The sequence below is a fragment of the Sus scrofa genome, chromosome 5 (genome assembly GCF_000003025.6).
Source record: "Sus scrofa isolate TJ Tabasco breed Duroc chromosome 5, Sscrofa11.1, whole genome shotgun sequence".
Lineage (NCBI taxonomy): Eukaryota > Metazoa > Chordata > Mammalia > Artiodactyla > Suidae > Sus > Sus scrofa.
In genome coordinates, this window is record NC_010447.5 from 33877520 (window position 1) to 33888046 (window position 10527).

The following is a 10527-nucleotide window of genomic DNA, read 5'->3' on the forward strand; positions in this document are numbered from 1 at the left end:
AGTTTGTTGGCAGAAAATTTTGATATCTGCCAAGTATAGTAAAATTGCAGTCTTTTAGTAATGAGTAAATAGACTAAATCCTAGCTAATAGAAGTCTGTACTCATTACTAAAAGGAATTAAATATTTGATAATATTACATGTAATGATTAAAGGGACACTTGGGCAGCCTAATCAATAGGTTGCAGATACTCTACAGCCTGGGATATTGTGATAGGAAGAGATGGGAAACCATGAAACTTTTTTTCCCCTCTGTTTTAGCGAGAAGTATTTGTGGTAGGATAATGTGAAAACAGTCTGCCTACATGGTCATTTTAGAACCAGACTGAGCTCAGATGCTTTTACGGCAAAAGAACTTTTTATTTATCTTTTTTTTTTTGCCTCACCTGTGGCCATGTAGAAGTTCCTGGGCCAGGGATGGAACCACCACAGCAATGACCCAAGCCACTGCAGTGACTACATCAGATCCTTAACCCACTGTGCCACAAGGGAGCTCCCAAAGGTACTTTTTTTTTTTTTTTCTTAGAACTATTTATTTTCTATTTAAAAAAAATGTTTTTTTTTTTTCCTTTTTCGGCTACACTGGTGGCATGTGGAAGTTCCCTGGCCAGGGCTCTGATGCTAGCTAGCCATGGTTGCGACCCACAGCTGTGGCAATGCCCAGAATTTTTAACCCACTGCACCGTTCTGGGGATCAAACCAGCAATGCCACAGAGACAAGCTGGAGCATTACCCACTGTGCCATAGTGGGAATGCCCCAAAAGTATTTTTTAAAGGCTAAATTCAATATGTTTTAGTTAAGATGATGCTTTTTTGTGTCCTTGATTGCTGAAAGGGTTCAAGAACAAAAAGGAGGAGTTCCCGTCGTGGCGCAGTGGTTAACGAATCCGACTAGGAACCATGAGGTTTCGGGTTCGGTCCCTGCCCTTGCTCAGTGGGTTAACGATCCGGCGTTGCCGTGAGCTGTGGTGTAGGTTGCAGAGGCGGCTCAGATCCCGTGTTGCTGTGGCTCTGGCGTAGGCCAGTGTCTTCAGCTCCAATTCGACCCCTAGCCTGGGAACCTCCATATGCCGCGGGAGCGGCCCAAGAAATAGCAAAAAAAAAGAACAAAAAGGATCACTACACTGACAGCAGTTTCTTTACACTTGATGTATTTATGGGGAGAAGAAAAGGTCATAATTAACATACTTCAAAGAATTAGCAGCCCTAATACCTAGGTTTATATACTGACCGTCAAAAATTTCTAACTGCAAAAATCAAATCAGAACAAAGCAGAGACACTGAAGCTGAAGCCAGACACTGTATATCACAACATGCAATTCAAATTCCAAATGCTTGTTTCAAGTGAACAGATTTTTCACCTACAACTTCTAACCTAATATGATGCTGGGAATGTAGTTTCTCTGTGTGGAAAGGGATTCATTTCAGCTCTAATTCGTTAATGTAAAATAAACATGTCTACACTGAGGCAGTGGATTACAACTAGGCTTGATTTTAATGAAACCACATTACCAAAAAGAGGTTGTATTTTCTAGATGACTTTTAGCATTGAGAGTGACAGTAAACATTTGGGAGTAGACCTTTGGTCACATCTTCTAAGGAAAATGAGCTCAATCAGCATGAACCACTGTCAGGTTTAAAGTGGCAGCTGGACTCCACCAGGAGGCGTTCTCCAGCAGGGGTGTCTTCTCAGTAGCCACTAAACTGCAGGGGAAAAGCTTCATCTTGAGCCTTTGCAATAACAGTCTTTCTGTGAAGGGGACTGATCGGCTAGGTGGACATGTCATTTTTAAGTGGCTTGAATTAGTAATATTTTCATACTGTTGATGATTTTTCATTGTAAGGAAATATATCCTGCAAAAGTCTGGAGACGGGGCACCTGAACTACCAGGCGAGTTCTATAACAAATACCTTATTTGAGGGGCTGAGGAGCCTCATGACCAGCCACTTCTGGAGACTGGAGGAGACCAGAGCGTCCTAGCCCTTCTTGCTCTTCAGTGTTTTAATATACCTACTTGGAGAGGCTGATTTTCTTGCAAAGAAGTTCCCAGGTTACCTAGCGCACGCAACTTCCCTTTGGAAGAGATGTTGGCCAGGAATATTTCCTTTTTAGTGTGAGTTAGGCATTTCATTTGACTCCATGCTATCTCCCATTGGCGATTAGAGTACAGTCCTTTGCATTCTAACGGAGAGGTCTCCAGAGGATGCTGGAGTTGGGTCCTTGGCATTGACCTACAACTGAAGCTCCTCAGGAGTTGGTAGGAGGAAATGGAGGAAGCAGGGCAGGTACCTGTGCCTCCTGGCTTTCCTCCCTAACCAACGCATAGCGCCTGGCTTTCCTGGGGTCGGGCTCTGGGGTCTCCTCTGCCCATCTTCCCACGCGGCGCACACCCTTGGCCACTTTGGGTGCGTTCCTGCAAGGATTGTGGTCATAGATGACCAGCTTCAGACTTGACAGGTGTGCCAGGCTGGGGAAGTAGCGGATGCTGTTCTGGTCCACATCGATCACCTCCAGGAAGGGCATGTGAAGCAGCACAGGGGGGAAGTCAGTCAGCAGGTTGCCTGAGAGCCAGATGGTCCTTAGCTCCTGGAGGCGCTGGAGCTGGCCTGGCAGCAGACGCAGGGCGTTGGAGCCGGCATGCAGAGTCTTGAGGAGACTGAGCTCACAGACCACATCAGGCAGCTGGGTGAGGTAATTGGCCTCAACCCACAGGGTCCGGAGATTCTGGAGCAGGCTCAGCTCACTGGGGAGGTCGCAGAGTTTGTTGTTGCCTAGGTAGAGGATGCAAAGCTGTTTCAAGGTACATACCACCTGGGGCAGAACCTTGAAGTTGTTGAAATCCAGGGCCAGGATCTGTAGATTCTGTAGCTGTCCCAGCTCCGGAGGCAGGCTGTTGAGGTGGTTGTCACTCAGGTAGAGCTTGACCAGCTCTTGGAAGGAGCACACATGCACGGGAAAGCGGCGTAGCTGGTTCCCACTCAGATCCACCATCTTGTCCAGCGGCATCTCCTGGAGGTCTCTGACCACGTATTTCTGGCAGCGGTCAGCAGGGATGAAGGCCACAAGGGCCCTGATGGTGTTCCCCATGGCAAGCCGCAGGCCACCAACCACAGGGCTGCTGCTTCTGCCCTGAGGCCTATGTTCTCTCTCATTATAACCTAGGGATTGTGGGACAAAAGCCAGTCACTTCAACAGAGAAAAGTGTGCCTGATAACAGCTTGAGTGTCGGGTGACAGGCCAAACAGGCAGGATATGGGAAGCCACGTCTGACTCACATACTTGCTTTCAATCACCTAAGCCCTAATCCTCTTATCTACATTTTTTGTTTTTTTTTGTTTTAAGCTGTAAATAGCTTCACTGTTTTTTTCTAATGATAAAACATTGAGACATTACACAAAGGTGTGAAAGAAGAAAGTGAAGCACCCATAGTCATACCCACCAGGGATAAAAACTGTAAACATTTTTTGAAAAATATCCTAGCAGTTTATTTGATTCAACGATGAAATCAGAACTTAGATTTTTTTTTTTTTAATTTGCTGTTTTAGGGCCGCACCTGCAGCATATGGAGGTTCCCAGGCTAGGGGTCAAATCGGAGCTGTAGCAGCCAGCCTGTGCCAGAGCCACAGCAACGCCAGATCTGAGCCACGTCTGCAGCCTACACCACAGCTCATGGCAAGATCCTGAACCCACTGAGTGAGGCCAGGGATCCAACCCGCATCCTCGTGGATCTTAGTTGGGTTCGTTAACCACTGAGCCACGAAGGGTACTCCTGTAATTTTTTTCCTTTTTTTCTTTTTTGGCCTCCCCACAGCGTATGGAGTTCCCAGGCCAGGGATCAGATCTGAGGTACAGTTGCTAACTACACTCCAGCTGTAGCAACACCAGATCTTTTAACCCACTTTGCTGGGCCAGGGAGTGAACTTGTGTCCTGGTGTTGCAGAAATGCTACTGATCCCCGTTGCCTCTCAGCGGGGACTCCAAGACTTATAAACATTTTAACAGATATCCTCCAGGCTTTTTGCTGCAAGTAATCCATTTGAAAAAATTATTTACACTGTTTAGGAACCTCCTTTCTTATCTAACATGAAGCTGTTAATACAGACATATTTTTGTTTGCAGGTATCCATGCAATTGTTTTAAACACCTGAAAAATATTTCATGATATGGATACACTGTAATTTAAACAGATTTCTTGTTGGGCATATAGGTGGCTTACATGTATAACATCTTTGTACATGTAGTGTGAGCAGTTATCCACTAATTTCTTTAGGAAATGTCCTTAGAAGTGATATTGGGTCAAAGAATATGCATCCTTGAAAGGCTGTTCGTTGGCAGTGTCTCCACTCTAATGTGTCCATTTTCTCACCTCCGTTCTTACCAGGTGGGCAAGTAGAAAAGCGGAAGAAATTTCCCACACTTAAAAACTTTGCCTTTTAAAACAAAAGACAAGTAGAAGGAGTTCCCGTCATGGCGCAGTAGTTAACGAATCTGACTAGGAACTGTGAGGTTGAGGGTTCGATCCCTGGCCTTGCTCAATGGGTTAAGGATCTGGCGTTGCCGTGAGCTGTGGTGTAGTTCACAGATGAGGTTCGGATCCTGAGTTGCTGTGGCTGTGGCGTAGGCCAGCAGCTGTAGCTCCAATTCGACCCCTAGCCTGGGAACCTCCATATGCTGTGAGTGCGGCCCTAGAAAAGGCAAAAGACAAAAAATAAATAAATAAATAAATAAATAAATAAGAGGTAGAAAAGCAGAAGAAAGAGAAGAGGAAAGCAGCCTTCGAAAGCTTGAATAAATGAGGCTGTGTACTTCCACTGTGTCTGTGGCAGATATGGCTACCTGCCCATCAGAGGTTTGTGCTTCCCTTCTACAGAGCTGAGCTGTGGGAAGCAGCTGTCCCGTGGGACATATCCACGTCTAGGGCAGGGAGGCTAATTCTGGCCAATGGAATGTGGGCAAAAGTGATGTATACATATAATTTCTAAGCCTGGTTCATTTAAAACAAACCTCACCTTCCTTCACACTTTCCCTACCCGATGACTGGCTGTTAACACCTTAGACCTTAGAAGCCACCTAGTACGCAGAAGTCATGTGTTGAAGTCCTGGGTATCTGGATCCTGAAAAAGTGGTAGGGTCAGGACACCTCCCTTTCTTCCACACACACTCACAACCACCAGTTGGATTTAGGTAAATGAGAAACTTCAACTATGTTAAGCCACTGAGATCTGGGGGCTTATCTCTTACATTATTGTAATGAATAGAGCCGTTGTTAAAAGTAAGAAGATAAATTACATATTCTTTTTTTTTTTTTTTTTTTTTTTTGTCTTTTTGCTATTTCTTGGGCCTCTCCCATGGCATATGGAAGTTTCCAGGCTAGGGGTCGAATTGGAGCTGCAGCCACTGGCCTACGCCAGAGCCACAGCAACTCAGGATCCGAGCCGCGTCTGCAATCTATACCACAGCTCACGGTAACGCCATATCCTTAAGCCATTGATCAAGGCCAGGGATTGAACCTGCAACCTCATGGTTCCTAGTCAGATTCTGCGGCATGCAGAAGTTGGGTCAGGGATCAGACCCATGGCGAAGCAGTGGTAATGCCAGTTCCTTAATCTGCTGAGCCACCAGGGAACTCCCTGTTTGATTTTTTTTTTTTTAAGAAAACTATATATGTATATTACTTTCAAAAACTATTCCTCAAGAAACGGATTGTTTCCATTTCCAGAAGAAATGGGTTGTTTCCATTTCTACCAGTCTGCCCACTGTCTGAGAGGGTGTCTGGCTTTGGGGAACACTCAGCACGTCATTTAACCTCTTCCAATACCTTCAGTGCTAAATTGCTTACGACAGGACTTCTCATCGTGGCTCAGCAAATATTAACAACAAATATTTCTTGAGCACCTACTATGTTCTAGATGCAGGGAATCTGGTGGCTACCCAAGACAGGATGCTGATCTCACAGAGTATACATCTCTGTCACAGAATGGAATTAGGTCATGCCAACTGACAAACTCTGCCCTCACACATACCTCCACTCAGCACTTGAATGCCAGCCCCTAATTATGAGCCAGTAACTATGGATAAACACCCACGACACAAGCCTTCTACATGAAAGATGGAGACTAAAGGCAGCAGAATAAAAGAAATCAAGAAACAAAAACAATGGAGAGAGCGGAAGAAAATCTTAACTAATTTTATTACTGTATTGAAAGACTTAACTATATAACACTTGTGTGCTGGCCACAGTATTGATCACTCATTTAATTCTGACCACAACCCTAAAATGTAGGTAATTGTGAGGTAATAGAAAGACACGTATTTGTTTCTACCCCTGGTTCCAGGCACAGAGCTCCTGAAACCCTGTAACTTCCTATGTGATAAGAGCACTAGGACCATCTTTCATTCCAATATTTGGCCTTTGTACCCGTCTAGACACAGGGCCCCTGACACACTTGTAAATTCCTAAGTGATAAGAACACTGGGAGCACACTTGTTCTCATGAGGGCTCTGGGTGGGCTCCCGGGTGGCCACCGGATGGGGACTGGTCACTGGAAAGACCAAGCCACGATTAGAAGCTTGGAATGTTCATTCTCACTCCCCCACCCTCCAGGGAAGCGAGAGGGGCTGGAAATGATGATGAATAACCACCACCCAAGGGAGGTCTCCCTAAAATCCTGGTATTGGGGGCTGGGGCAGCTTCTAGGTGGGTGAACGCATCCAAGCTGGGAGGATAACATTCCCTGACTCCACGGGGACAGAGGGTCCTGAGCTCAGGATCCTTCCAGACCTCGCTGTATGTATCTCTTCATCTGATTATTCACGTGTATCCTTCATCATAGTCTTTAACCAGCTGGTAAATCTAAGTGTTTGCCGGAGTCCTGCGAGCTGCCGGCAGGAAATGCACTGCTGTGCTGGGGAAGGGCAGTGTGGCGGGCCCCTGGTCAGGATCCACAGGTCCTCCAGGAAAGGGAGGAAAGGACCATGGAGGGCATTTGAATATCTGCCACAACAGAAGGCAAGTTTCTGCGAATTACCCTTGTGGCTCAGAGTGTTAAAAAGCGACTAGTATCCATGAGGACTTGGGTTCAATCCCTGGTCCTCCTCAGTGGGTTAAGGATCCAGCGTTGCTGTGAGCTGTGGTGTAGGTTGCAGATGCGGCTTGGATCCCGCATTGCTGTGGCTTCAGTGTAGGCTGGCAGATGCAGCTCTGATTCTACCCCTAGCCTGGGAACTTCCATATGGTGCAAGTGTGGCCCTAAAAATAAGAAGAATGATCCGGAAGCAAGCTCATCATCCCTCCCACCTCAAGCTTGAAACCAAGCCCAGACTTATGTCTAACCAAATGCTTCTGTTGGTTTTGAGTCCCGACCTGTCCACCATGAAGGTGTCTGCACAAAACCTTGATCCTGAACTGATATTGGGTCTTCAGATGCTTTAAGGTTCAGTTCTAGTATCTGGGCTCTTAATTTTAATGCAACAAAACATATCTTTGGATGATTCAGTAAAGAGGGAATTATGACAGGATGTGAGGATGCTGGCAGACTCCCCAGGTGCCCTCGAAACTGACTTGGATGCTGCAGCCGGCATCATGTCCTAACTGTGCAGAACTGGCCCTGTGAGGGCTTCATAGTTACCACCCCTGGGCCCCGCCCCTCTGCTTCTCCCTCTGACTCCCTGGTCCTGAATGCTGCCCCTAAACCTGGTGTAGCTGCCTCCCCCCAGAAGTTATTTTTCATAGGCCCCTGCTGCTTTGCCTCACTGAATCTGGGTTTGATGGGGAGGTCTCATTGGCCACAGGCCCACCCTAACCTGAAGGAGGTTAGGATCGAGGCTTTGGATTCTATGATAGGGAGCGGGCTTTTTCCACCACCAAGATACATAAGATGAGAAATTCCCCAAACACAGGATGGTGAGTTGTATACTGGCAGCCAAAAAGAATCACAAATACCTATCACAATTAGCCCATGGTTTTACTCCATCCTCCTGTGGCTGTCTGACCCGGCACAGTTAATTTTTCTTCCTGTATCTACAGGACTATTGCAAGCAGTTTATTAAAGCAGACTTAATATGGAATATATGTGGATTTCCCAGAGCCAGAACATGGCTAGGTTCCTAAACAATTATGTAAGACGAAAGACTTTGAATGGAAGGATTATAATCCTAAGACCTTCAGAGGAATCCAGGAATGTGACAACTGTATCAGCAGGTGACAGTACTACTTGGGAAAATGGTATGTCAATTAAACATTAATGGATAAGAACTATCTCCATCAGTTACTAATAAACATTTATTGAAGTGAAATGAGAGAAATCTATCAAAACAGGACCCCTACTAGGTAGCATTTGGTTAGCCTCTTTCTGTTATATACTTAAAAGTAAAAAGGAAAAGATTTTTACTGTAACCTATACTTTGGATTTTGCTTACTTCAGACTTTTTTTTTTGACTGCTCCATGGCATATGGAGTTCCCAGGCCAGGGATCAGATCTGAGCCGCAATTGCACCCAGTGCCACAGCTGCGGCAATGCCAGACCCTTAACCCAAGGATGTGTGACCAGCTAGCCAGGGATCGAACCCAAATCCCAGCACTCCAGAAAGCCGAGACCCCAGCCATCCACAGCAGGAACTCCTAATTCAGACTTTTTTTACTATCCTGTTTTTGTGTATGAGATGGCAGTAGAGTTTAGCATTAAGAGCAAAGGTTTTGGCAATAAGAGACCTCGTTCAGTTTGAATTTAGACCCTGGTAATTATTAGCTTGGTGGCTTTGAACAAGGTTTCTGTGCCTTGGGCTCCTCATCTGTAAAATGGGCATCATCTACCTCACTGAGTTACTGTGAAGATTAAATGAGATAATGTGCTTTAAAAAAATTAGCACAGCATGTGACTTACTAACCATGAGATGGTATCATTGTGCTTTCTTAAGACACCATGCCGGGTTCATTGAAGAGTGTGTGAGTCAGCTACAAATCCGTGCTCTGATTACAAGGTGCCTACAACCTAAGCAAGTGCCTGGCTCAGCCCTGTCCGCTGAAGCAGAGCTGAGGTTTTAGGAGACAGTGATGAGGAGCGACTTCTGGAACTGTTTACCCAGCACCTAGAATGGGACAAGCACGTAGTCGGCACTTGGTAAGTGTCTGTGAATTCCTGGAATGGATGAACTAAGTATCTGATGAGAGGCTAGTATGTGTTTATGCAGTAAAGCCAAGGTAACCTGGGACCCTGTTTTGACTTGGTGTTGCATCAAAGATGAATGTCATATAGCATCCCAAAATAATGAAACTCAATTTAAATCTTTATCATAGTCTCCTGGGAAAATGACACAGGACAGATCACCTTTATGATGTCCAGCAATTCTTTTTCAGACACCCTCTGCCTGCCTTTCCATCTCCCATCTCCCATGCACAGCAGAGCCCCAAAGGCCAGAGAATCGTGCAGTAGCCACGGCCCAGCCTGGCCATTTTCCCATCCCCATCTCACTTTCTCCTCTTCCCCAACCCCATAAGCCATTCTTTTCCTCCCCCAAACTGCTCTTAGTAGCCCGTTGAGGACTCTCTCCAGATTGCATTTTCCCAATTCAAAAAAATTAAAAAAAAATTTTTTATGGCCGCACCTGCAACATATGGAAGTTCCCAGGCTAGGAGTTGAATAGGAGCTGCAGCTTCCTTCCTAGGCCACAGCCGCAGCAACACCAGATCTTAACTGAATCTGCGACCTATGCTGCATCTTGCAGCCATGCCAGATCCTTAACCCAATGAGCAAGGTCAGGGATCGATCCTGAATCCTTACAGATACTATATTGGGTTATTAACCAGCTCAACCACAGCAGGAACTCCAATTGTTCTATTTATTTTTCTTTAATTACTCAAGAATTTATTACATTTATAATTGTACAAGGATCATCACAATCCAATTTTATAGGATTTCCATCCTACACCCCCAGCGTGTCCCCCCACTTTCCAAACTGTCTCCATTGGAAACCATAAGTTTTTCAAAGTCTATGAGTCAGTATCTGTTCTACAAAGAAGTTCATTTTGTCCTTTTTTCAGATTTCACGTCAGTGATAGCATTTGATGTTGGTATCTGACTGACTTCACTTAGCATAGTAATTTCTAGGTCCATCCATGTTCCTAAAAATGCCGTTATTTCATTCCTTTTAATGGCTGAGTAATATTCCATTGTGTATATGTACCACATCTTCTTGATCCACTCCTCTGTCGATGGACATTTAGGTTGTTTCCATGTCTTGTCTATTGCAAATAGTGCTGCAATGAACATTGGAGTACATGTGTCTTTGCGAGTCATGGTTTTCTCTGGATAGATGCCCAGGAGTGGGATTGCTGGATCAAATGGTAGTTCTATTTGTAGTTTTCTGAGGAATCTCCATACTGTTTTCCACAGTGGGTGCACCAATTTACAATCCCACCAACAGTGTAACAGGGTTTCTTTTTCTCTGCACCCTCTCCAGCACTTACTATTTGTAGACTTTTCGATGATGGCCATTCTGGCTGGTGTAAGGTGGTACCTCATAGTCATTC

General features: G+C 45.3%; 1 protein-coding gene across 1 annotated transcript; it reads right to left on the reverse strand.

The window, feature by feature from the left end:
- LRRC10 (leucine rich repeat containing 10) lies at positions 1133 to 3175 on the reverse strand. Its single transcript, XM_005663971.3, has one exon. It carries the CDS (start codon positions 3084 to 3086, stop codon positions 2247 to 2249), a length of 840 nt encoding a protein of 279 aa, XP_005664028.1. The 5' UTR covers positions 3087 to 3175; the 3' UTR covers positions 1133 to 2246.

What these genes read in the sequence shown, in the direction of transcription:
- LRRC10 (XM_005663971.3), bottom strand. Translation starts at nt 3,086, where the DNA reads ATGGGGAACACCATCAGGGCCCTTGTGGCCTTCATCCCTGCTGACCGC.